We start from the raw sequence: 27,909 nt of genomic DNA, 5'->3' as shown, positions 1-27,909 counted from the left end.
TCCTTCCTTCCTTCCTTCCTTCCTTCCTTCCTTCCTTCCTTCCTTCTCTCTCTCTCTCTCTCTCTCTCTCTCTCTCTCTCTCTCTCTCTCTCTCTCTCTCTTTTAAAAATTTATTTGTAATGTATATAGTGCTCTGCCTGCATGTATGCCTGCAGGCCAGAAGAGGGCACCAGATCTCATTGCGGATGGCTGTGAGCCACCATGTGGGACTTGAACTCAGGATCTCTGGAAGAGCAGCCAGCGCTCTAGCCATCTCTCCAGCCCCCACGAAATATTTTTCTATTCTATAGAACAAAACCAGAAAACCCTTCCTGATCCAAGCTCAGAGTGTACCTCCACAGTTACACTGGTACGCCCCCATGGCAGGCTCATAGGAGATGACTCACTGCTTAGCTTGCCCACACTCCTACCTCTGTCTTTACTTAAGCCCTTCCCCCGGTTTAGGCTACTCTTAACTGTGATAAGGCTGAACGCCTGTGTCTCTCCAGGATTCAGATGTTGGAATCCTAATTCCACACAGCGACAGTGTTGGGAAGTGGGGCCCTAGGGAGAGATCAGGTCCTGATTTCACTGGAATCAGCAACCCTAGACGAGGCCTAGGGGAACGTGTTCACCCCTCCTCCATGTCTGACCCACAAGAGGGGTCTCTCACTAGCCACTTATCGGCCAGCACCTCATGTGCTCCTCATCAGCCTCCAGAACGACAAGGAAATCTGATTTACAAAACATCTGTTTTGCGATATTTTCTTCTCTCAACCTGAACATTAAGACATCTATTCTCTGCTATCTGGGCAGATCTTGTTTCTTTAGGCAAAACATGAAGCTGTCCTTCCTGAAGAGAGGGTTTCAGGCTGACTCTCATGGTCCTCCTAGCACTTCATTTATATAACACTCACCAAACACACATGTTTGTTATTTTGGCCAGCCAACCCTGCTAAACATGTTAGGAAAATCAGTCAAATTTTTTCAGTATTACCACATAGCTGTATGTCAGTGTTCATCTCAATGGATAGATCCTAATGTACAATGCAGACCTCTCGTACCATTAGAACTCCACAATAACTAACTGTCCTTGGAGCTGATGGAGAAACCAGGTTTTATTCTAGTGACTACCCTAACAGGTGAACTGGACTGGACTTCCATTATTTTATATATTTAGGGTCTGTTCCCATCACTACATGTTTCCCGGAATCAATCATGTAAACAAGCTCAGTACTGACCTGTTTCTCCAATGCCAAGCACACACTAAAATGAGGATGAGCGTGGTGAGGGCCATGACCAGCACAGGAACAAGAACAGCAGCCAGTGCGACATCTGAAGCCATGAAACAGAACCACCACATTAACAGCGACGCAGAAATCACGGAGGAAAAGACAGACAAGTTGAACCAGATTAGCACAGCTCAATGCTTTCTGTCTCAAAGAATATCTTAAACATCATTTATGAAACAAGGCTGACCACAAATGGGTGACACAGCCTTGTGGACAGTTCCTTCAGCATGCTCCTCATTTGACCTCTACTTCTGCACGTCTGAAATATGTGCAGGATAGTTTTCAAATTGCCAAAAGTTGAAAGACAAATGATAAATCAGAAAAGCATCTTATGCATCCATGGTAGAGTGTATGTTGTAAGACATTATAGGTCAAATACAAGGTAGTAACAAGTTCATGGTCAACTAGCAATCCATCAAGAAAATATAAGTAAGCCTCAGCTGCAAAGCACTGCCAGTAAAAACCCAAACAAGGTGCTACTTTTACTTAAGACACTGGCAGCCATTAAAAGACAAATGGGTATTTGTTGGAGAGGACAGCAGGGAACGGGTTTGTTGATAAGAATAAAAATACTAGATTTCTGATTGGAATTTGAGGCAGTATGTATAAGAACCCATTAAAAGCTGCCATTCTACATCAAGAATTTGGAAAGACATCAAGATAATCAAAGACACAGCTTCAAAGATGCCCATTCCCATTTCTGCAGAAGAGTGAAAACTGGCAGTAACTTGAATATCCAGTGATGAACTGTGCTATCTTCACTACAGAAGAGATAATCTTGCAACTGAAAACGAGGTTACAATATCATGACAAAGTCTTTGTAGCTATGGCCAGGTATCAGTGCAGCCCAGCACAGAAAGTGATCTGCATAGCCAGTCAGAATTGCACTCAGGGTTGGAGGTGGCGGGAACTTCTATCCTCATCCCACAGAAAATGGTCTGCTCAAAGCTACTTGGAATAGCAATTCCTTCCTTCACCCCTCAACCCTCTTCTCTCACTGAGCAGGACAAGAGCAGCAAATACCGACAGTCACAGAGGGCTCAGAGCCAGACACTATGTCTAGCTCACGGCATCCCTGTCACTCTCCACTACACTGTGTCCCAGAGAGGAAGACGCACATCACTGAAGAGAGCAACAGGGAGAGGGTGGACAATGACGTCAGGTATTTAGGAAGCAGATGCATGGCTGCCAGGTCCAGGGAAGGGATGCGCCGTGGGTACCACGGAAGACTTCCTTTATCAGTGCCTAGGATAGTCTGCAGGCTCCCCCCAAAGGGATTTCCTTTTTTATGGTTTCCACCTCGTAAAGGTCGAGAGGAGATGGGGGCGGGGGTTGAGTGAAAAATCTCTTGGTCACGTGTTTGAGCATATGGGGCGTATTTAAAATAGCTTTAGTAGAGAACAAGAGGAAGAGCTTACTGGAGGCATCCGTTAGATTGCCATCACACATTTGACCACGACATGATTTTTTCCATGAAATTAAATGCAGGAGGAGGAAGAGGAGTAGTAGCATTAGTAGTAGATAAAATAAAATCATGACTGAGGCCAGGAAGCCCTCAGAAATTAGAAAAGCAAATATGCCCTTTCCTTATTTTTTACTTTTTAACAGCTGGAGGGAGTAAGTTTACATGGCTAGTCTGACTAAGGCCCAGATGTTAAGACTTCTCCCCAGACACAGGAGCTAGCAAAGTAGCTGCCTTGTAAGCACAAGGTCTTGAATTCAGTCTCCAGAACCCATGTTAAAAACACGGAAAAGCCAGGAGTGCCGGCATGTGCCTGTAATCCCAGCACGGTGGGGCAGAGACAGGCAGATCCGGGAGGCTGGCTGGCCAGCTAACATAGCTTGGTTGGCAAGTTTCAGGCCAGAAAGGGACCCTATCTCACAGAAAAGGTGGACAGGAACACATATGAGGCTGTCCTCTCGTCTTCTTATGTAAGGCACACACAATTCGGCTTAGATTGCATTATCACCCGGAAGCGGGGGACGGTTCCTGGGATAGGCTCAGCTCTGTCTGCTTGGAGAGCTCTTGTTCCTGCCTCGCTTTTCCTACACCAGGAGGAAGATGAAGACAGGAAAGAAGCTCATGCGTGGAAAGCTGGAGGAAGTTATCTGAGTTTATACAAATTTGTAGGAAATGAAAGTAGTTCTTAAATTCTAGAAGGGGGCGGGTGGGGCATTACTGTGGATGAAGCGCCCTCTGGTGGCGGAGAGTAGTGACTGGAGAAGGAAACATCAAGATGAAAGAAACCAGACCACACCAAGACTTGAAGCTTTTCCCATTGGAGACTTCACGTACAAGCAGAGAATGCGTGAGAAAAGCCAGCGATACAAACGGGAGTGTGGATGCAGTTCAAGGTCCTATAAGGGCTACACACCTTGTGCCCCAACAGTTTTGGGGCTTTCCTTCAGCTCACTAACCCCACTTCCACTCTTGATGTACTTGTTCTTTCTTCATGAACTGTCTACTTTTATTTCTAACCGCGTGTCCCTGGTACAACCTTCCGTCTGGGTCCTAAGAGCCTGGGGTCAGTCCACTATCCTCTGAACCAGCACCAAGCATGCTTTTCCTTCTTTCTTTTCGGATGTCCTATGTGCCCCCCGCCCGTGGCGGGGAGTTGGTTCTCACTCTTCCAGGCCCTTCTCCTCTCCCACACAGCTGCTCACCCTGCTGGCCAACTTCCTCGTTCCTCTTCTCCACCTCCCAGTGTGCCTGCCCCGCCGCTTCCTTCTCACGCTGTAGTAAAACCATCCTAGGGCTCTGCACTTTTATTAATGAGGCAGGAACTAGCGTCTCCCTAGTAACGCTTTCTTCTCCACACTTCCGCTGAAAATGGGTGGTTTTCATCTGTGAGCACTGGCTATAATTCTCCCATGACACCGGCACTTTCTTTTCTGAATTTAACTGAATTTTTCTTTCCAACAAGTAAAAAGAACCACAGTGATGTGTCCATTTTAACACTGTACCGATCACCGTCATACAATTTAGAAGTAATTCTAATGTTTGAATGAATAATCAGAAAAAAAACCAAGACTGTAAATGTATAGAAAGCAGAGGTTTTTGTATTTAAATGAGAATGTTACTTAAAGTATTTTTTTAAGTATTTGTTTCTACTCAAAAGTTCTGTTTTTGTTTTTTCCTCTCCTCTATCAACTCTCCTGCTTGTAAATCAACACATAAGGTGGGTAAAAAAAAAAAAAAAGCTTGTTTGCTGCTGTGGTGTACTAATTTCTAGAAGTGATAAGCTTGAGAATCGTGTGCTCGGTTGATGGGGGTCATGAGGGGCAGCCTACAGAGCAGCATCAGGCTTCCATGTACCGGAGAACAGACTTAGGTACAAGCAGGCTTTTCCCGAAGGAGAGAAGCTTTTTTTTTTTGAATGAGCTGCAAAAATACAGTTAAAGTCAGTGAGCTGGAGAGCTGGAAAGCCTGAGTCGAACACAAGAACCCCCCACCAGGTCACAGTATCGCCCTGCTCTGCCTACCTTTGGTTACGTTGGGAGTTACAGTCGTATTTTTGATATCGGGAGTGGCGGTTGTCTGTGCGGTCCGTGCAGGAAGTTCATTCCTACTTCGAGGTTGAAGTCCTTGAGTAAACTTAGGGGCACGACCTTGAAAAAGGTTTGGAGAAATCTTTATTGTTTTTTATCGTTAGCAACTTCATTAAGGTAAGTCCATTTTTATAATGTTTTAGATATATTCACAGGGCATTATGTCATAAATCCAGGGAATAGCAAACTTTCATATTAAAAGCAGGCATACCTTTACCTAGTTTGGGATGAGCTGTAGTGTTCTTGAGGTTATTGCTGTTCCGAGGTGGTGGAGGCTGAGTAAGCTTTGGAAGACGGCCTTAAAAATGGTTTAGAAATGTTTATACATATTGCTTTAAAAAAAAAATCATAGTTTAAAAAGACAAGTATTAAATGGTCATTTCCTAAATCAATTCTGCAGAGAAAATTTAAATCTCAGAATCCAGATCGATAATTATACTCTACATTAAATGCAGAAAAAATAAGATTTTCCAGCTTTTAAATAATCATTAATAAACAATCTTAGAAGAATACCGGGAAGCAGAATGCTTTGGACTGACTCCATAGCTGTAATTCAACATAGGCCATACTCAGTGCATTTAGTAAGTATGTATGGATAGCCAACTCTATCAGGCACAGGGGTAGTTTTGTGGGATGGAAGAGTAAATAACAGCCAGGTGGTGGCGGCTCATGCCTTTAATCCCAGCACTGGGGAAGCAGAGGCAGGTGGAATTCTGAGTTCGAGGCCAGCCTGGTCTACAAGGTGAGTTCCAGGACAGCCAGGGCTGTTACAGAGAAACCTTGGTTTGAAAAACCAAACAAAAAAATTAAAAAAAGGAGAGTAAATCACATTAAAATGTTATAACAGATTGAGTGAATTATTACATTTTAATTACTTGAAAATCAAAGGTACTTATGCTAAGGCTGCTGTTCAAGTCTCCAGTGCGCATACCTCACCACACAAAACTGATGATGAGTCTTTAGGACTAGAGTCAGAATGATGCGGCCTTTTTATCTGTGTTTGTAAACCTCTCTGACATGTGACTTTTTAGCAGGAAAGCAAATGCGCAATTCCCACTAGAGAGAGGACTTTGACAGGTTTCAAATACAAAAAAAAAGGTATCTCCTTGAAGTGTCAGAGATGACCGTTACCCTGGTCATTATATCTGCATACAGTACAGAAATGTCACAGCATCCCATACTCGTGGTTACTAAAGTTTCGGTGAAGCAGGTAATTTACAAGGGAAACAGTGCAGACCACTGTTACACACACTGACTCTTTACCTTTGAGAGTATACTGACATCCGAGCAGTTCCACTTTCATGGCAATTTTCTGTTGCCACTGGACAGGGTTCACTCTAATGAAACGTGCAATAATTGGTGGCAAAAAGTTATTACGAACATCCTTGTGATAATCTTTGTTTCCTTGAAATATCTTTAAAAAATAACAAAAATTGGTATTTTACATCAAGAGAGACCAGAACTGGACTGCTCCACTTAAGCATGTTCAACAACATCTGTAAAGTATGACAACAGAACAGACTTCTCAGAAAATGACTTAATTACAATTGGGAAAACAGTTATTAAGAAGCTGCGCATCTTCCGGTGGAGTTTGTATGAGGGAAACACTACTATAAAATGGCTTAAGAACTGAACAGGAGTGCTGAACTGGCAATGTGGGAGACATTTCAATTGCACTGATACAGTTAATTATATCAATAAACTATGAGCCCCAGTCCTGTGGAATTAACAATTATTTAAACATACTGATTTTATTTCTAAAGTGAAAAAGAGCTGATCACACAAGGGACTGGTCTCACCGCTTTACTCATGTACATTGTTTTCTCCCTAGGCCAGACCTGAACACAGACTAGCAGGTGTAAACAAGCCTATACCTCCACCTGCTGGACCAACTGCATTATAGCATCCCCCAGGTCACAACCCGGGTTTTCAATACTTGTTGCTTATGTGAAGTAGCAATAACACTGAAACAGTGTTCCATCTATATAGTGACTGTAACTAAACAGATAAAAATGCATTACATAAACAATCAATTTTTTTTTTGAGACAGGGTTTCCTCTGTGTAACAGCCCTGGCTGTCCTGGAACTCTCTCTCGGTAGACCAAGCTGGCCCCAAACTCACTGAGATCCACCTGCCTCTGCCTCCTGAGTGCTGGGATTAAAGGTGTGTGCTACCACCACTTGGCTTTTATAAACAATCTTTAAGTTAAAATGTGATTTAAAGTGATTATCTCATTCCATTAACTCTTTCAAGCAAAGGCATTTTATACTCCATCAGCTCTTATTTATAAAGTATTTTCATGTATTTGCCACAAATTAGAAAGAGTGACCCATAGAATAAAAGTGGCCAGTGGCAGGAAGCTGACTTGGTTGAGTCCTCTGACTTGACCACAGGGCTGCACTAAGTTAAGCAGGGCCTTGTTTTCCCCTCGTGCCAAATCAACAAGGTCCTTTCTATGATTATCTAAGGTGAGAACATGCACATACTGAACAAGCCAGTCCCAAGTATGATAACTATTTCTCTTGGCCCATCCATATGTGACTAGATGATACACTTTGGAAGATACATTAAGATCTGTTATTTTCTATAAGGATTGCTCTGCGCATCCAATAACTTCCACTTCTGTAAACTTCAATGATTTTCTCAGACACTGCTCTGAAACAGGATACAGGCAGATACTTGCAGTTTGTTATTAGTGAACAGGAACCAACTGAAACATCATTGCTGGACAAAAATGGCAAAGGCTGGGGGTGTAGCACAGCTGTGAGAGTGCTTGCTTGTGTGCACAGAGCCCCAAGTCCTGCCCCCATCACTGCATAAAACTGTCTATGGTGGAACATGTCTATAACCCAGCTGCCTGGTGGCAGAAGCAGGAGAATCAGAAGTTCAGGGTCATCCTCAGCTACAGGCTAAGCTATATGAGACCCTGTCTCAAAAGCAAAAGGCTATAGTTGATCTACCAACATTTACTGAGAATCCAGTCCACAGGGAGATGCCTTTAGGAAAAAAATAAAAATAGAAGTAAAAACCCTACTCAAGGAGTATGTCATATGGGGCATTATATCACAGACATCTCCCATTCTCCTCTTCACACAAACACATACAAAAATGGTATAATATTAGAAAGCAATAGATTATGAAATTTTAGGAGATACATTGATCATGTTTTCTGGAAATAAAATTTAGGCTCTGTATGTACGTGCAGACTTAAATGTGAAAACAAATATATCAATTACCCAAGAAATGAGGAGAAGGATAGATTTAAATCAGAAGAAAGACTGCTGTTTGATACAATTCAATGTAAGAAGACCTCTTCTGTCAGTAATGGAGTGACAGGAACTGGACCTCAGCCATAAACAACTGAGAAACTGGGAGAGTGCATGACAGTAGTTCTCAAACACTGGGCAACAGGCAGCAGAGGCTAAGAACCACAGAGAAGGGGAACAGACAAGGTAAGCCCTGCCCTTCTGTGCTGACTGGTGAATTTCCAGGTCCCAGGGCAAGAGTATCCCATAGGGAACCTGCTGCTCTGTGGGTGGAGTAGACAGAGCCAGAGAGCACGAGGCCCATGGACACCTAGAATTCCTGGGGCAGAGTTTAGGAGAGTTAAGGAGCTGGAAAGGAACAGAGTGAATGACAGACAGCGGGAGTGGATGAGCTAGACAAGGGCCACTAGGCTCTGCAAGGGGACTAGTCTTCAGCCATAAGCAAAGACACAGCTTAGAGTCAGAAAAAGAACTCCAGGACTAGCAGAACAACCTTAAAATGACAGGCTTTGAAACACTCCACATCTCCAGTACACACCATGGAGAAGCTTCATAATACACGGGATGATGTCTCAGTGGTGGCTGGCAAGTTAAAACCCAAAGCTGCTCATTCCTGCCTAGCAATATTTAAAATCAAGACCTGAATCGAAAAAAAATTGTTTTCTAACAGCTTAACTCTATCCCAGAATAAAGCTCAAACACATATAAAGGATTAATAATAATAAAAACACCCAGCAGCAGTCGATGGCATAATGGCTGGCATTGTGATAGGTAGGGTAAAGCACACCATAAGCACACCAAAAGAGTTATAGGTTCCATGTTTCATGCACCTATGAAGAAAGACATGAAAAAAATTCGAAACTCAAGGTGAAAATAAAGAAGGAAAATACAGTATTGGAGTTAAAATGCATTGGATAGGGCTAAAAGATTATACACTACAGAAGAATAAAACAATGGAAAGAAAAAAAATATGAACTCTCCAAGCTAAATCATAAAGAGGTAAAAAGATTTTAAGGAAAGAAAAGAAGATCAGAGTACCAGTGCCACTGTGAGATCGCCTCAGGAGATTATGAAATAAGTGGGATGAGAAAGTATTTGAAGAAAAACACTGCACATCTCAATGACAGAAAATGTCATCGGTGCCAACTCCACACAGCATTCATCTTCCTTGGGGACAGATTCCTCCACTTAAGATTCTCTCAAGGATCACAAGCCAGAAACCTGGGAGTGGGACAAACCCCCTGATGAAACACTTCCACCTCCTCTTCCACTGTATCACCTGACTGGCCAATTCCAGTGTCTCCACCATCTCTTGTTAACTAAGACAAAAATGTCATAAGCATCATTGGACATTATGGGAATTCTGCATGTAGGAAAAACTGATTTTCACTGACACAGAAACTGGCAAGGTGATCTTAAAATGGCCTTTCAATGTACTCTTTCAATGTAGTGTTTCAATGGCTCTTTCTCCCTTCCCTGTTGCCAATAGTTGAAATCTGAGAAGGAAGTCAAGGTTCCATCATTTAATGACCTTAGAGAGACAAGAAATTGAATGTAACTGTTTAGAAGTTCTTACTTTGTAGCCAAAATACTTAGATAAAAATTTAGTAACAAAAATCAGTACTTATCATACAATCACAAAGCCCTGGAATCACCAACAATTTTCTAAGCCTACTCCTAAGGTGAGGACAGGAACAAACAGTACCTAGAATACCCAGAAGGGAGCAGTGTAAGACATGATATTTAAGTATGAACTAGAGAGCTTCCATAACTTCCAGCAAAGGTCCACTTTACCTTGTCCTGCTCCATACCAGGTTCTCTGTACACAGTCCATTTCTGTCCATCCTCACTGTACAGAACTCTATAGGCAGACACATAGTAATTGTGTTCTACCATGGTAGATCCAGTGGTTACAATACCTGTAGAATAAATAAAGAGTTGCTTTCATTAGTGCACAGGCACAGACTCCCAAAGTCAGCTACAAACCCCTACGACACACCCTGCAAGCATTCCTGCCTATGGCTTATTTCATCTCCGTGGGCAGTTTTCATCATATGGCTACTAAGCCCTTGGCTTTGCTCCTTTAGAGACAGGAAGAATTCTGGGCACATACAAGGGAAGCAGTCCTGTGCCTTTGCAGCTTTCATTCACACCATTGGAAGATACATTTCAACTACTGAGAATGATTTTCTGGGGAAAGAAAATTAAGCATGATGATTGGTATTTTCAGTGGCAAGGCAAAATGAATCTTTTAATAAAAGTCTCAGAAGATACATTTCAACTACTGAGAATGATTTTCTGGGAAAGAATATTAAGCATGATGATTGGTATTTCCAGTGGCAAGGAAAAATGAATCTTTCAATAAAAGCCTCTAAACCAATCTCAATTATCCTGATCACTGCTAAGTTCACCTAAGTTAAATTTATACTCAGCACATGCGGAATATAAGTTACTTCTAGCATTTAAAATGCATTCTCCTTAACTATGAATTTCTTAATAACTGTAAGAGACTACTATTTTAGAAGTCTCAGAGATCATTTTACTGAAACTCTACCTTAAAAGGATCATATCAAAATAAAATGGAACTATTAAAAATTAAAAGCCAACTCCTCTTTTGGCAACATTTATAAAAGCATCCCCAGCAACATTAATGCCCATGAAGAAAACCAGAGCTGAAGCTGTCTCATTTTCAGTGACCTAACTCCTGAATGTAAAAGCAGTGCTGGCCGCGATGCAGAAAGCCACGGCTCCTCACCTGTTATCTTCTTCTCCCGATTCAGGTCGATCTGCAGCCACTGATGCTCGTCAGTGGTGAAAGCAGCCCAGGGAGGCCCAGGTTTTTTCAGCCGGGCCTTCTCCGGTCTCCAGCTGTGTTCCTGCCCCGTGTGGTCAGTCCACTCCAGCACAGAAGATGCTGTTATCTGGGCGTCGGCAATCACCCCAGATGCCATCCCCAGAGTCCCATAACAGCCTGAAGTAGAGAGGAAGATCATCTGGTTTCTAGAGGTAAATGTGAAATCTCTACAACAGTCTTACTGGAGGCTTGGACTGCAGAAATGAGAAACGGCTTCCTGGGCCTTGGCCTTCCTGGGCCTCGGCCTTCGGGTCACAACGGAAACCTACAAATGTGCAGTCACCCCTTGTTGTCTATGGGGGACCAGTTCTGAACATCCCGTGCTCCCTGGCAGATACTAAAATCTGCCAATGCTCAAGTCTTTTATATAAAATGGGATAATACTGGGACACAGTGTGCTATCTGTCACCTTTAAGTCACCTACTTACAATGCCAAAGAAAATATAAATGTGATGCATACAGTTGTAACCCTATATTGCTTAGGGAAAAACAACATGGGAAAAAAAAGTCTACACAGCACACAAACATGATTTCCTCTAAATCTTTCCAATCTGTGGATATGAAAGTCATGGATTTGAGGGTCAACTAGATGTATTTACAAGCATTAGCTGTTAGTCTGTGGAGATACACTATCCTGTCTCTGGGGTGCCCAGCTGGCTAGAAGACAACTTCGTCCTGGACCTCTTCTAGGTTTTGCTCATGTGGTATATCTTCTGTACAGGCTTCCCTCTCTGAGTTCAGACGAGTGGAATGAATGAATTCTTTCTTCAGACAAGTTCAAATCATGCTCTCAGAGGGATCAAACTTGCTTATAATTACCCTGTGACTAGTGAACTAACGATTTAGTCTATTCTTTACATAATTAGGTCCCTATTTTACTCATGGTGTTCTCGAAAGTAAATGAGAAAGAATAAATAATTCAGCAGTCACTGGGTGTCTGATGGTGCTCAATACCACATTAGCTGTTATACAAAGACGAAGGCCCAAGTCCATGGAAGGCTTACCACTTGTCTTAAATGTAAACAGACTCGGAGATAAATAGTCCCTGAAAGAGAGAAAGGGTCTCATGTGATATTCAATTACCATGTAGCTTCCTTATAGTCATCATAGTGAAATATTAATTTCTCCTGTTGTTTAAAGGGCTAAGAAGAGTCCATGACTACAAATCAGATAACATGCATTTAAAAAGGTTTTTTTTCTAAGTAGAACAACTTGTGAAATTACCATGAACAACTTTTTCTATAAGTCTAGCATCTAGGTTCACACATAACTGCACAAATGTGCCTTGTAACCTTTAATTCTTATTTTATTTCTTTTTCATGAAATAAATACATAAAACTTTTTTTCTCTGTAATTCTGTCAAAGAACATGAAGAGGTATGTTGTCAGTGAATGAGGTGAGACTCAAGGGTCCTGGTAAGTACACAAGAATTGGCTACTAGCAAAGAGACTGCATTTCCCTTAGAGGAAATTAGCCTGTCTGGGAGTGAGCTGCGCCATCACATCCGGGCTTCAAAGGAATGGGCAGAATGGATGAGCTGATGAGGATGGACGGGTCAGACAAGAGAAGAACTTGCCCTGCTACAGGACAAAAGGACACGTAAGACTGCAGGAGACCTGGAGAATGTTCAGTTACACTCCTGCCCTTAACACAATGTTCAGATAGTCACAAGAGGACGCAGATTATTATTGGTTTGAGATAGGGTCTCCCTCATCAGCCTGTGCTGGCCTGGAATTCACTAAACAGCTCAGCTTGAAGTGTGAACTCCCAATCCTCCTGCTTCCGTTGCCTACGCCTGGGAACTGCAGGGAACCACCACACCCATCTTGTGTTCCATCAGAAACCTACAAACATGCAGTTGTCCCTTGATGTCTGTGGAGGCCAGTCCCAGACATCCATCCCATACTCCCTGGCAGCTATCTTCAAATGTCCAATTATCTTATGTAAAACGGTATAATATCGGTATATAGCCTACTATCTGTCAACTTGAAGTTATCCCTGGGTTACTTGCAATGCCAAAGAAAATATACTTTCTTATATATGAAAGAGAAACTCTAAAGAGAGAACACAGAAAGGGATGAAATGTGCATAAAATCATATAGCAGAAAACAAAAGGCAGGTAGCAAGCCTTTTTTGCATGGCAATAGGCTAAGAATGTTTTCTATGCAATTAAAAGGCTGTGGATAAAATAAACAAACAGAATGAGTGGAGGAGACATGTTTTTGTTTGTCTTTAGAGACAGGGTTTCATTGTGTAGTGCAAGCTGGCTTCAGACTCATAACCCTATGCGTCTGCCTTTCCCATTCCAGGAATACAGCCATGTGCCCACACGCCTGGCCACTAGATGGATTTTCAAAGAAAAGTTTGCTGCTACTCTATCATGTTCCTAAAGGAAGCAGGCTGCAGTTCGCATCAGTACAGTGCCTGCAGGACTAAGCACACGGGAGAAGCAAGGTTTTAGAAGCAGACTGCTAAGACTGTATTTTTATTTAATGTTTCAACTGGCCCTGATTTGGATGCCTCGCCTATGTCTTACAAAATACCTGAATACTGTAGAGAGGAAGAACATCCATATCACTACTCTTTTGTGATGAGGCGCTTTCCAATACTGCCTCTGTTTTATGTCAAAATCTATTTTCTAGTAACTATGTCACTTAGCCACAGTCCACTCTGGATTGCACAAACTACAAGGACCATGGCTTTATCTTCCGAAATTTATCTTCAGAGAAAGTATGATCTTGTCCACAAATTCCTGGACCCTTATTCCAGACTATTTCAAAGGCGAGAAAAGCCGTAGTGGTCACAAAAGACAACCTTTGTACAGGAGAACAAGGTAAGCAGTGCAGAACAGCCGAGCCACCGGGAGGGACATCTCCACCCTGCTGGAATGCACTACAGGCTGTGTGTGCGGTGAGCTCCAGGTTTTCAGTTTCTGTGAGCTGTCACCCACACCTCCTTTGACTAATTTATGTTCCCGTAAGGAAGTTGTCACCCTATTCCTGTAAGAAACCCCGATAAACCTCATTGGTTCACCACACCGGACTTTGGTGCCGGCACTGGTTGTCTCTCTGGTGGACATTTATGTCTCCCCACCTCCCAGCATGCTTACTACAAAGAATGTGCACTTACACCACGGAGGTGACGTTGTTAGCCAAAGAGCTTTCATAGTATGGGGTACCTTTGCTAATCACAACACTGATCTGGCCACCCAGGACGTTTGACACTACTCCTGCATGGATTCCAGCCATGCACAATGGCGAAGACTTGAAAAAACAAAAAACAAACACAAAAAGGCAAGTGAACTTTTCTTCTTATTATTCATAAGCAAGATACTTGTACTTTTTCAAGAAATCAGCTGGTCTGGGCAGCTGCTCACAAACACAGGTTATTGTAACACAACACATTTCAGCAGAAGAGTTAGGTTTTACTCTAAAGGCCATCATTTCAAACACGTGAAAAGACAGAGATGCATCTTGGGACAATCAGGTGGCATCCTAAGCATTTCCGAGTCTAAAACAACAGTATACACAGCAGTGAAGTCAGTCTGTATTCAACTTACATCTCTGTACCCATGAGGAACTGTTCCAGATATTTCGGCAAAAGGGAGCAGACAGCCAGCTGGGCAGTATTTACTGAGAATGAAAACACGTGACAGATTACAGAGTGCTCACTTCCTCTGGGAGAATACCCCCGAGAGAAATCCCATACACCTCATGCACGCTGATTCGGTTCAGTGTAGAGCGCAACCTTGCATGGCACAGAGCCGTCCCTTGTTACAAAGCCCGTTCAGACTTTCTTCCACCCACACACACTGAACACACTGACAAAAATGTTCTCACAGTCTACAACTCGATTCTTTTCCTCCATCACGAGCAGTAGACATCTTTCTTCTCTAGGACCTATCCGCCACGTCCCACAGGTTTATGCCAATGTCCTCTATGTTGTCTGATGAGGTCTCTGACTTATGAATGCTAACCAAATAAAATCTGGTCCTGCCATCTGAGTCCACATTCCAATGGCAGGAGAACACATCCAGCCAATACTTACACAGATATTTGGGGTGGAGGAGAGCGTTTTGAAATAACTGGGGGAATTGTTATTGATAAAATACATACATTTAGCAAATTTGCTATGTATGAGGGAACACCCTGAGTGTCTCAGGTAATCCACACAAGAATCCCATGTAGGAGGTACTTTTATTATTATATTTCCATTTTACAGACATGGGAAGTAAAGAACTGTGCACCTAAGCCACAAAGCTAGGCTCCTCTTACACAGGGCTTGCCAGAGCTTATTTGAGCTGGTGGACGTCACTGAAGTAAGTCACTGATGGAATACACACCAGAAGCTAGGAAGAGCATGGCCCTGAGACGGGACGCTCTGGCGTGCTCCTGAAAATGTGCTATGAGTACAAGAAAGGCCAAGGACAGGAGCAGGATTCAGATCCTGCAGAAACCTTGTGGGCTATGAAGCAGGGGATACATTTCTAAAAAGATGTAGGAAGCCAGTAAAGGATTGTGACAGCCTATATGTGCAACCCAGTGAGTAGCTTCTTAGAAAGGTTATTCTGGCCTTGAGGAAGGAAAGAGATTATAAGGACTCATGAGTGAGAGCTAGGGGAACACAAGGAAGACAGTGTGGAGTTCAGTCAGGAGACAGTGTGGATGGAGCTCAGTCAGGAGACAGTGTGGAGTTCAGTCAGGAGACAGTGTGGAGTTCAGTGAGGAGACAGTGTGGAGCTCAGTCAGGAGACAGTGTGGACCTCAGTCAGGAGACAGTGTGGACCTCAGTCAGGAGACAGTGTGGAGTTCAGTCAGGAGACAGTGTGGAGTTCAGTGAGGAGACAGTGTGGAGCTCAGTCAGGAGACAGTGTGGAGTTCAGTCAGGAGACAGTGTGGATGGAGCTCAGTCAGGAGACAGTGTGGAGTTCAGTCAGGAGACAGTGTGGAGCTCAGGAGACAGTGTGGAGACATTGTGGACCTCAGTCAGGAGACAGTGTGGAGACAGTGTGGACCTCAGTCAGGAGACAGTGTGCAGCTCAGTCAGGAGACAGGGTGGAGTTCAGTCAGGAGACAGTGTGGAGCTCAGGAGACAGTGTGGAGACATTGTGGACCTCAGTCAGGAGACAGTGTGGAGACAGTGTGGACCTCAGTCAGGAGACAGTGTGGAGACAGTGTGGACCTCAGTAAGGAGACAGTGTGGACCTCAGTCAGGAGACAGTGTGGACCTTAGTCAGGAGACAGTGTGGACCTCAGTCAGGAGACAGTGTGGACCTCAGTCAGGAGACAGTGTGGAGTTCAGTCAGGAGACAGTGTGGAGTTCAGTCAGGAGACAGTGTGGATGGACCTCAGTCAGGAGACCGTGTGGAGCTCAGGAGGTGTGGCGAGAGCTCGAACGGCAGTGGTGACAACAGCGCTGGAGAGTAGAGGGAGCTCAGCTGACCCTTCCACCACGTTGTCCAGGACACACTAAGCAAGAGTGAAGGCAGCATGTTTCCCACAGGAACAACAATCTTTCATGTACACACATGTCTATGTATTTGCGTGCATGCGCGTGAATGCATGTTCATTTGTGTAGAGGATGGAGTCAATGTCAGGTGCATTCCCAATATTTCTTCACCTTAGTTTTCGGAGATAGATACTCTCTCTGAACCTAGAATTCAAACTCACCAACTAGGCTAGGCTGGCTGACGCTGAGCCTCAGGGGTCCTCCTGCCTCTACCTCCCCAGCACTGGGACTAAAGGAGTGTGCTGCCATGCCTGGCTTTTTATATGGGTTCTGGGAGACTGAACTCAAGCCCTTACACTTGTGCATCAATGGCTTTACTGTGCTGTGAGGTAATGATTTTGTACACTGGTTTAATAAAACGCTGACTGGCCAGTAGCCAGGCAGGAAGTTATAGGCAGGGAAGGCTAAGTCAGGAGACACCAGCACACTGTCCAGGGAGCAGCATGTAAGGGCGCACAGGTAAAGCCACGAGACACATGGTGACATGTAGATTAACAGAAATGGACTGAGTTTAAGTGTGAGAGCTAGTCAGTAGTAAGCCTGAGCTAATGGCCAAGCAGTGTTAATTAATAGAAGCCTCTGTGTGTTTACTTGGGTCTGAGTGGCTGCAGTCCGGACAGGACACAGAAAAACTTCAGCTACACTACTGACCGAGCCTCTCCCCAGCCCCGAAGCCATTCTTAAAGATAAAATCAAGGTTCTTTAGGGGAGTGCCAGCATGGCAGAAATTAGTGAGAAGGACACTGAAAAGATGAACGTGTTCTGCTAAAGCGGTGAGGAATATATACTGTGTACAGAGACAAAACTGAAGAGAAGACCCAAGGGTTACTTGTCAAAGACCCTGTAAACTGGGTTAGGTATTCTACACAGTTTTAAAAAAAATTATAATGAAGAGTTTCAAGAAGGAGTATCAGACTTGCAGTTTAAAAAACCAAATGCCAATAATGTGACTAACAGAAGAAAGTCAACCAAGATTAGAAATGGGAAATCAAAAAGTCAATTCTTGTCCAAGCACAAGACAAAGGCATAAAGCAGAGATATTGTAGGGAGGTGCTGAGTAAGAACACTAAGAATGCTATTACAGTCTATGCCAGTTTATCTATCTATCTATCTATCTATCTATCTATCTATCTATCTATCTATCTATCTATCTATCTATCCATCCCTAGCTTTGAAGAGCAGTTGATGGTGGCTGAGACAGGGAAAGTTACTCACCTTTGGGGATTTGGCCACTGGTATGCTGCTCACACCCCAGTGGATGGCCATTCACCCATAAACACAAAGGCAAGACCAATAACAATTAAAAGAAGAGGATATGAAGTTGGGACGGGGATGGGATGGGGGCGCTGGGGGAGTTTAAGGGAGGTAGTGGTAGATGTGTATTATCAATATATATTGTATAAATGTAAGAGACCTTCAAAGGATAAACATATTAAGATAAAATTGAGAAGGAATAGTTTTTCTACTTTTAGGAGCAGCATTGCCAGATTTAAGAGACTGCTTGACCTTCAGAGCATCCTACTAGTTACCTAGAACCATGACACCTGGTCACAGAGGTGGGGGGATCTTGAGTTCTAGGCCAGCTTGGGCTACACAGTAAGACGCTATCTCATATACTTCTATATAAAAAGAAAAAGTTAAATAAAAGTTATACTTCTGTTTTGGAGAGGAAACCACTACAGTTAAAGTAGAATTTAAATAGGACAACTGGACGACTTTAAATAAGCACTGTTTGACTGTGGTCTTAACCAGTGATTAGCTATGTATCATACTTTATACATTAACCTGCACTATAAAAGAATGAGAATAAAGAAGTGTGCTAGAACACACACACACACACACACACACACACACACACACACACACACACACGCAAAAGTTCATACCTGAACTCAGGTTCCGAAAAATTAGATACAATATCCAAACAAGTGATTAAATCTAGAAAAAAAAAAGATTTAATAAGACTTATTAAACTTACTACAATGCTATAAAATAATATAAAATTGTATTCATCTAAATTTCAAAATATTACTACCTATAACCTCACAAATTTTTGTGAAACAGTTTCTCTCATTTGATGGATCCATTTCTGAAGCTGTTTCCTTAATACTGCTTTTTACCATATTACCTCCTGAAGTCATGGATCATATGTAGTACATAGAGAAGCAGAATTTATGTATTCCTTAGTGGTTTCTATAAATTACATCCCTCAAAACACAAAGAAAAATATTTATTGGTTATTATGACTAAAAATGATCTTATGATATTTATAAACAGAAAAAACACAACAAAACAAATGACAAAAAAGAGGTAAGTTAATTCTACAGCTCTAACTTTTATCCAGAGTCTCGTCTACTGGTCCACAGATAGGACCAGCAGTATCAACATCTGCTGGGAACTCCATAGATAATGAGGCTTTTGTTGTAACCAACGCTCCATGCAATCACTAAGCACATTCAAGACCTAGTGTTCTAAAGAAAACTTAAATTTAACAATTAATCAGAATAAAAACTAATATATCTCTAATTAAAGATGCAGTCCTAGGTACATAAAAAGCAGCTTTTAGTTAAAAAACATTGAGCATCTTCCCTTCCTTGTCTTTGGATAGCATAGAAAGCCTAGATTGTGGCCCACAGCATGTTGCAGGATTGACCTTGCTTCACTTTCAAGCCTCCTTTTACACTAAGGCTTCTCACCACCCTGGCTTTCTTCTGCATCCCTGGGCACACACTCTCCTGAATCCCTGGACTTACACTCTGCTGTATCCTTGCACACACTCTCCTGCATCCTTGCACACACTCTCCTGCATCCTTGCACACACTCCCCTGTATCCCTAGGCACACAGTCTCCTGTATCCCTGGACTCACAATCTCCTCCATCCTTGGTCACACATTCTTCTGCATCCCTGGGCGCACATTCTCCCGCATCCCTGGGCACACACTCTTCTGCATCCCTGGACTCACACTCTTCTGTATTTTTGGTCTCACATTCTCCTGCATCCCTGGACTCACATTCTCCTGCATCCTGGGTACACACTCTTCTGCATCCCTGGACTCACACTCTCCTGCATCCCTGGGCACACACACTTCTCCATCCCTGGGTACACAATCTCCTGCATCCTTGGTCACACACTCTCCTGCACCCCGGACTCACACTCTCCTGAATTCCTGGGCACACACTCCTGCATCCCTGCACACACACTCTCCTACATTCCTGGACACACACTGTCCTGCATCCCTGGACACAAACTATCCTATACATCCCTGGACACAAACTATCCTGTATTCCTGGACACACACTGTCCTGCATCCCTGGACACATACTCTCCTGCATCCCTGGACACACACTATCCTACATCTCTGGGCACACGCTCTCCTGCATGCCTGGACACACACTCTCCTGAATCCTTGATCTCACTCTTTTGTATCCTTGGGCATACACTATTCTGGAGAGCTTTCCTATTGCTCCCCAAACCCAGCTGACTACTCACTAACATCTCAACTTGACTGTCATTTTCTCAAAGGAGCTGCCTAGCTGTTCACATGTGCAATCCCTTTATCCATACACGGGACTTCCATTTTGCTTCTTTCATTCAACACATAATTATACATATTCCCAGCATAACTTGCATTATGAAAAGACTGACTTGCTAAGAGAATCATAAAGTTACAAGCAATGTTATTTTCTAACATCTAGTCCTTGGACAAAGAGTAGAGCTATGTTTTCACTTTTCTAGAATTACAGAAACTAGGAATTACAATGTGGGGTACACAGGAGTCTTTCAATGAACATTTATCATTGAACTCCTGGAAGAAGAAAAGTTTCTGTTTGTTGGCATGTCTGGATACAACCAGTAACTTACTAGACCCAGGGTGAAAACCTGGAACGAGACCATAAGGCAATTAACAGATAGTATTATGAGAATTTTAAGTTGGTTGGTTTTCCCAACTTGACATAAACCTAGACATATCTGGGAAGAGGGATCTTATGTGAGAAAACGCCTCCATAGGGTTGGCATGGAAGCAAGTCTGTGGGGTACTGTCTGGATTAACAACTGATGAGAAAGGCCCTGCCCACCATGAGTGGCACTATCCCTGTGGAGGTGGTCCCTGGGTCTAAAGGAAAGTAGGATGAGCTAGCAACAATTAGCCAACCAGTAAGCAGCAGTCCTCCATGGTCCCTTCTTCAGTTCCTCCTGCCCTGACTTCCCTGAATGATGGACTACAAGATGTAAGATTAAATAAACCCCTTCTTCCCCAAGATGATTTTGGTCATGGCATTTTTATCACAGCAGTAAAACTTGAGATCTCTTTTTAAAAATTATTTATTTCACCCCTCCAACTGCAGTTTCCCCTCCCTCTTTTCCTTCCATTCCCTCCCCCTACCTCCTCTCTGCCCCAGCTCAATCCACTTCTGTTTCTCTTCGGAAAGGGGCAGGCCTCCCATGGGTATCAACAAAGCATGGCATGTCAAGCTGCCATGAGACTAAGCATCTCCCTTGTCCTAAGGCAATCCAGTATGAGGACTCGAGTCTTAAGAGCTCTAAGCATTTGGGATGCCCTTCTACCACCCTGTCACTACATAAATGCTACATTAACAGCCTCAGGAGCAAGTCCAGGATGATCCATTTCTTCACTTTAATACTCTAAAGAAATTTTACATTTACTACCCAACTGAAATAAGTCTTAAAAGCCCCTAGTGTAGTGTTAAGCAGATAGGAAAGCAGCATTTTGGGAGTAGCTTGTAGAGATCAGTGTGTATGCACTACTGCAATTTCAATGATTTAATCTGTGTTTTAGGAGTTCTCCATGGGGTTCATTACCACTTAGCTAATTCACTAGGAAGGGGAAACCAATAGAATGGGTTGCCTACCAACCTCTGCACAGCACCAGTGAGAATCAATTTTCTGCTCTCTTGATCTAACAAAAGAACTTCCAACCTCTAAGATGAGAAACTCAGCTTCTAAAATTAATGGCCTGCAATGAACAACAGTGGTGTGTTTCGATGTGGTATCCCAGCTACCAAGTCACTGCCAGCTACCTCTACTACCTTCAGACCACACGTACAATGGTGCTTGAGCAGAAAGTCCATGCAGGGCTTAAGCAGCACACCAGGCCATGCTAATGTGTAAATAATTACCTGGATCTCAAATTCCACTGGGGCTCCCAAGAGCTCCTGAAGAGGAAAGTAAGAATCCAAAGTGGACAACTCTGAGAGCCAAGAAGACTGAAGGCAGGAAAGAAAAACCATGAGTACAAACCAACATTTACAACTCCACGAAGGCAAATAAAAGCCACCGAATTAAGGATTTAAGAAGTTATGTGCCTCTCCTAAAAGCTTTTCCCAAGGATATTGCCTTCCAGAAAACTATTATAAAGCTCTCAAAGAATAAGAACACATCCTGGGTAAGGTGAATATAGTTAAAAAGAATCTATCTGCCTCCAGGGACTTCTGACAACAATGTATAGGAAATTATCATGATGAATGGGATAGAATTAAAACCATAGAGTCTAGAGTTAAACTTCAAATTTATAGCCAAGTAAATTTCAACTGTGGTGTCTGGACAATACAATGAAGTAGTATGTTGGTGGGATAGCCTTTTTAGTAATAATGCTGTGATAAAATGACATCCCTGTACATATCTTCACAATAGAACTAGTCACCTACCTCACATACACAAATATTAACTGAAAGTGACCTAAATTTAAGAAGTAGTGCTGCAGACCTTTCAAAAAATAGAGAAGTAAATCTTGACTTTGGATTAAGGACTGATTTCTTAAATATGATGAAAAGCACAGCAATCAAACTCAGATAAACTGAAATGATAATTACAAACATCTATGCTTCAAAAAACAGTATCAGGGAGAAAGATGGCTATGGGGCTTGAATGAGAATGTCCCCCACAGTCTCTGGCATTTGAACCCCTGGTCCCCAGGTGATGGCACTGTTTGGGGAAGATTTAAGTGGTGCAGCTTCAATGGAGAAGTATGTCACTGCAGAGGGATCTGAGATTAAAGAGCCTCACTTACTTTCAGTTTAATCTCTCTGTTCTATACTTGAAGTTCAAAATATGAGCTCTCATCTTTCTGCTCCTGCCAACAAGCTGTCCCCATCATTATGCACTCGAACACTCTAAAACCATATGCTCAAATAAATTCTTTCTCTGTAAGTTGCACTGGTCACAGTGGTTTTTTTTTTTTTTTTTTAATCACAGTAATACAATAGTAATTAATACCATGGCATACAAAATTATTTTGACAAGTCATCCATCTGTTAAGTATCTAGAATCAATATAAAAAAGTATTAAGATGTAACATTAAAAAGGCATGTGTGTATCTAGCCAATGGAATATACTTTGGCTATAACATCAAAGTAGTACTGGTTACAACACAGAAGAACTTGGCAAATATGTAGTCAAAGCCACCAGTCACAAACAGCCCAACCTCTATTCTCCTTAAAGTGTCCAGAATGAATATACCTAGAGCCAAGAAGTGGATTAGTGGTGACAAAGGGTGGAGGGAGTTAAAAGTGGTAAGTGGAGACTGACTGAGACTAATTCTGGGCAATTTTTTAGGGTGATGTTCGCCAACTGTGGTGAAGATTACAGTATTCTGAAAACTCTGAAAAACTGAATTACATACTCTGAGCAAGAGTACCATACTGCATAGGAATTAAATCTTGATAAATTTCTTATAAAAAATTAAAAATCACAAGAACAAATAACTATTTACTTTAATATATACCACATACGCATGGCTGGATAAAATAAAGCACAGTAAAGAGCCATGGTGGGCAATTCATTCAGTTACTCCCCCAGCAAACATCATATATATAAACATGACCAGGTAATATTCTAGGCATTAGTAAGACAACCAGACAAAAATGTCTGCATATAGAAAGTATATCTACTGTCGGGCATTGGTGGTGCACGTCTTTAATCCCAGCACTCTCGAGGCAGAGCCAGGCGGATCTCTGTGAGTTCCAAGCCAGCCAGATCTACAGAGCAAGATCCGGGACAGGCACCAAAACTACACAGAGAAACTCTGTCTCGAAAAACAAATAAACAAACAAAAAAAAAAAAAAAAAAGAAAGAAAGAAAGAAAGAAAGAGTGGAGCTGCTGACATGTCCTCATTTTCATACATATTCCAAGAATTGGCAGATGATTAGGGATTTGAGATATAATGGCAAGATCTTTGGACTGAACAACTTAAAAGACCAACTCAGATGTAAAGTATTTAAGATTACAATAATAAATACTGATGTGGAATCTATTTGATTACTCTGCAATGCCAGAACATCAGTGTTCTATTAGAAGTACAGGCCGTGTGTAATTAACTACATTCTTAGCTAAGAGCTTCTACGCAGGACTTTTCTATAATTCTAGTCAAACACTTAAGATACACAAAAGCATATACACACGTCATTACGTAGCATTGTTTGTTCAGTGCTCTGGGCAAGAGTATGTCTCAGGGCCCTGAGACAGCAGCCTTCCCTCCTGCTCTTCTGTGCAGCTCAAGGAGAAATAGCATCTTCTGCAGAAGCAGCTCTTCACTAGTTGTGACAGTAGAATCTAAGCCAGGCGGAGGGGAATCCTGAGTCCCATAAAAAGCTTCAGTCCTTCCTCTAACTCTGAAAAGCTAGGCTCAGGTATATATTTGTACTAAGCATCCTATTTTCTAAGACAACTCAAAATTTAACAACTTTGCTGCCTTGATACAGTTTGAAAAATAAATTTTAAGTACAATTTATAGAGAACTTTGTAACTTTTATGAAAATGTATTTGCACATATTTTAAAATCTTAGGTTGACTCGTATATAATACTGTAAAAATACAATAACTATTTTATATGTCAGCAAATCATTAAAATATCAGCATACTAGGTTTCTCTCATAGAAATACTTGGATTTACAGCAATGGCTATTTCTGAGATACTGTAATTATGAACTACTTTTATTCAGATTTTCCCTAAGACATACTGTTGTGTTCTTGATTGAATTGCAAAAAAACTCCCAGTAGTACCAGTAACCATTATATAAAATAGTTATGTTAGTTGCGGCATATCTTATATACTTGTAATAATTTCTTTCTATAGGAAAGGAATCTAAATGTAACAAAACATCAAGTATTGGTCCTAGGTGACCATAATTATTTACCAAAAATTAGAAAACAGAAAAAAAAATAGATACATACTTATAAATTCTAGTTTCTCATATCCTCTAGAATTCCTTAAAAAGGCCAACACCCCCAGCCTGAGGGAGTCCCTTGGCACAGCAACACTGTTTCAGTAACCTTGCTTTCCCATATGTAGACATCTTTGTTCTGATATAAAAGGGTAGGTAGGATAAGGCTGATTTGATTTTTAAAGGTGAAGATTAAATATTAGGCTTTTCTTCAACAAATTACAATGATTGCTGTGTAAGCACAGTCTATAGTAGGAGTCTGGGCACATTTCTGTGATGAAAAGTTTCTTATCAATGATGTACAGGACAGCTAAGTTGCCTAAGCAAGTAACCATAGCTAGATAGGGTTATAAACCACATAAGGTTAACTGCACCAAATGAAACCCCCACTGTATCTAACTTCCTATCCACATAAGACATGTCAAAAGCTAGCATGCTTCTTTTGGTGACCTACACAGTACCTAGGACACTAAACAATGCAGCAGTATTTAGCAACAGTGTAACTAGTGACTGTTTAGCTTAACTCAGCACAATACCCATGCGGTTCTTTTTCACAGAATTTCCAACTACACAGAAAATACTAGAAACAGGGTGATACACTTCAGATAGTCTACATGTCGGCTTGACGCAAACGTCATTCCATGGGCTGAACTGCCTCTTCAGCTCAAGGATTTCAACAGAAAAATCCTGTTTTAAATTCTCTCTGCAATAGCCGGCGGTGGTGGCGCACGCCTTTAATCCCAGCACTCGGGAGGCAGAGCCAGGCGGATCTCTGTGAGTTCGAGGCCAGCCTGGGCTACCAAGTGAGTCCCAGGAAAGGCGCAAAGCTACACAGAGAAACCCTGTCTCGAAAAACCAAAAAAAAAAAAAAAAAAAATTCTCTCTGCAAAACTGGAGAAACTGCTTATCAATATACTTGTTGTCTAGATTAACATCAAAATATAGTTGTTTTTCAGCACACTATTTATATAATATATAAACAACTGTGTGTGCTCACTATTCATCTGCCTGTAAACAAGGGGACATCTGGAGATAGGATTAGAAACGGAAGCTTCACCAAGAGTCAGTCAATAGATTCAAAGTTTTCAAATGTGTGTCAGATACAGCAGTAACAAAAACTAAAAACATGCATGGAAATTACAAATAGAAAGGGGGTGAAGAGCAGAACCTAACACAAAACAGATTCTGTATCATCATACAGTCAAGGCAGCAAATGATCTGAAAAATTCATACCCTAGATTCAAAACCAAAGACATTCCATATAGAAGATAAAAATTAACCAGCAACAGAAACTCAAACTCTATTAAAAAATGATCTATTCTGCCCTATGTGTCACCAGTTTACATATTCTGATGTTAAGATGGAAGAAATGGAAAATATTCACTAAAATATGTAGTTAAAGAAAGTAGCAATCAGAAAAATTTTGTGACATTGGTGTTGGTTCTAAAAATACTTCAATATACTGCAACAGTGACCATCAACTGGGCCTGTTTTCAGGCCCAGCTGTTCAGAAGTCTTAGGTACACTGTCAGCAAATTCTAGGGTGGAGGCAACAAATGAACATGTGTTTTCAAGTTCACACTAAAAAGAAAATGCATATCCACACTGGATCATTCTGTGTCACAAGCAATTTACTATTTATTACTTTCCTCCTGAAAAATAAAGGCAAATTTAGGCTGCCCATTCCACAATTCTGGGTTGGTAAGACTTTTAGTATTTCCTCTAAATAAAGAATGTAGTATTTCCTTTAAAGTTTTGATTCAATATTCTCTATTTATTTATTTAATTTATTATGTATATAGTGTTCTGCCTGCATGTATCCTTGTAAGCTAGAAGATGGCACCAGATCTCATTACAGGTGGTTGTGAGCCATCATGTAGTTGCTGGGAATTGAACTCTGGACCTCTGAAGAGCAGTCAGTTCTCTTAACTGCTGAGCCATTTCTCCAGTCCCTTGATTCAATATTTTCTAAAATGTGCCCGGATTATCATTTTCTAATCCTGGTTGTATATACACACCCACCCACCAGTTATGGAACATACAAATAACACACACAGATACATGGGGGCATAGCTATGCATGTTCTCTCTCTCTCTCTCTCTCTCTCTCTCTCTCTCTCTCTCTCTCTCTCTCTCTCTCTCTCTCTCTCTCCTAAAAGCATCAGTATCTCAGGAGTTTTTCCTCTATATTATAGTTTTTCTCTGTAACCTCTATACTACCTTCATTAGTGCTTGCTCATGTGTTCAGGGTACCTCAAGGGCTCCCACGCATCTCTAAGTTTTCAGAAGTTCCAGGTAGAATTTGATATGATTATGCCAATTTACAGCAGCCATGCTGTGGTGGTTTAAATGAGATGTCCCCATAGTCTTGGGCATCTGAATGCTTGGTCCCCCAGTTGGAGATGCTGTTTCAAGAGGCTAAGAGGCGTGGCCTTCGAGAAGGTGTGTCACTGGAGGCAGGCTGTGGGAGGTTAAAGACTTGTGCTTTCTCTGCTGTCTGCCTGCAACAACTTGGAACTGTGAGCTAAAATAAACGCCTTCTCCCTCAGGGAGGTAGGGAGTGCAAGCTCTCAGCTTCCAGCTCTAACTGCGCTACCTCTGCTCTGCCGTCACGGACTTTCGTCCTTGTCCTTCTGCAAATGTAAACCCCAATAAACCCTTTCTTCTGTAGGTTGTTTTGGCCACGGCATTTTATCACAGAAAAGTAACTAATAGGACTCTCTCAGGCTTTCCAGTGCCCCCAGCTCTATGTACTTCTGTCTGCCTGCCACTGAACAGAGAAAATGAGAACCTGTTTTGTTCACAGTTGATATAATTCTTCTTTTGATCTAAAAGAAAAAAAAAATGGAGAAAAAGGCTGATCACTACTGCTCACTGATAATTAAACATTAACAGGGAAGGGGATAACACCCCATGATGCTTTAAAAACAAGACTGTTCAGACATTTTAATCCCTGTTACTCTAAATTTCAACTAGACTCCTAAATGAGGGACATGTAGTGACAATCTTTATTTAAGGAATTCATAGTGGCAGCTAAATTTCCTGGATGGAAACAGAGATCTCAAGCAAAGTCAAACAGCCTCTGAATAAATGAGTTACTAGAAAAAACAAAAACAAAAACAAAAAAAAAAAACAAAACTGTGACCGAGAGGCCATGCAAGAGGCAATAAGAAATTCAACCAGTGTTTCCTAGAATGTGTCTTAGTCAACTAACTTCAGTCAAATTAAACAAATGTTTGATGAATGGGACAGGGTAGGCCAAAAAACCATGACTTTAAA

General features: G+C 41.9%; 1 protein-coding gene across 2 annotated transcripts in view; it reads right to left on the bottom strand.

The window, feature by feature from the left end:
• The window catches only part of Dcbld2 (discoidin, CUB and LCCL domain containing 2), a 66,358-nt gene that overhangs the window by 7,953 nt on the left and 30,496 nt on the right, over nt 1–27,909 (bottom strand). Inside the window, exons 4-13 of one of the 2 annotated variants that reach the window (XM_076549071.1) lie at nt 18,336–18,387; nt 14,501–14,573; nt 14,071–14,204; nt 11,946–11,986; nt 10,843–11,058; nt 9,882–10,006; nt 6,084–6,234; nt 5,032–5,118; nt 4,755–4,880; nt 1,221–1,314 (exon numbers count right to left, since the gene is read on the bottom strand). In XM_076549071.1, coding sequence (XP_076405186.1) covers nt 1,221–1,314; nt 4,755–4,880; nt 5,032–5,118; nt 6,084–6,234; nt 9,882–10,006; nt 10,843–11,058; nt 11,946–11,986; nt 14,071–14,204; nt 14,501–14,573; nt 18,336–18,387 — 1,099 coding nt within the window. The remainder of the gene's footprint in view (nt 1–1,220; nt 1,315–4,754; nt 4,881–5,031; nt 5,119–6,083; nt 6,235–9,881; nt 10,007–10,842; nt 11,059–11,945; nt 11,987–14,070; nt 14,205–14,500; nt 14,574–18,335; nt 18,388–27,909) is intronic. The other variant, XM_076549072.1, reaches the window with a different exon arrangement.

Source organism: Peromyscus maniculatus, chromosome 12, assembly GCF_049852395.1.
Source record: "Peromyscus maniculatus bairdii isolate BWxNUB_F1_BW_parent chromosome 12, HU_Pman_BW_mat_3.1, whole genome shotgun sequence".
NCBI lineage: Eukaryota > Metazoa > Chordata > Mammalia > Rodentia > Cricetidae > Peromyscus > Peromyscus maniculatus.
This window is presented reverse-complemented; position numbering and strand designations above follow the sequence as displayed.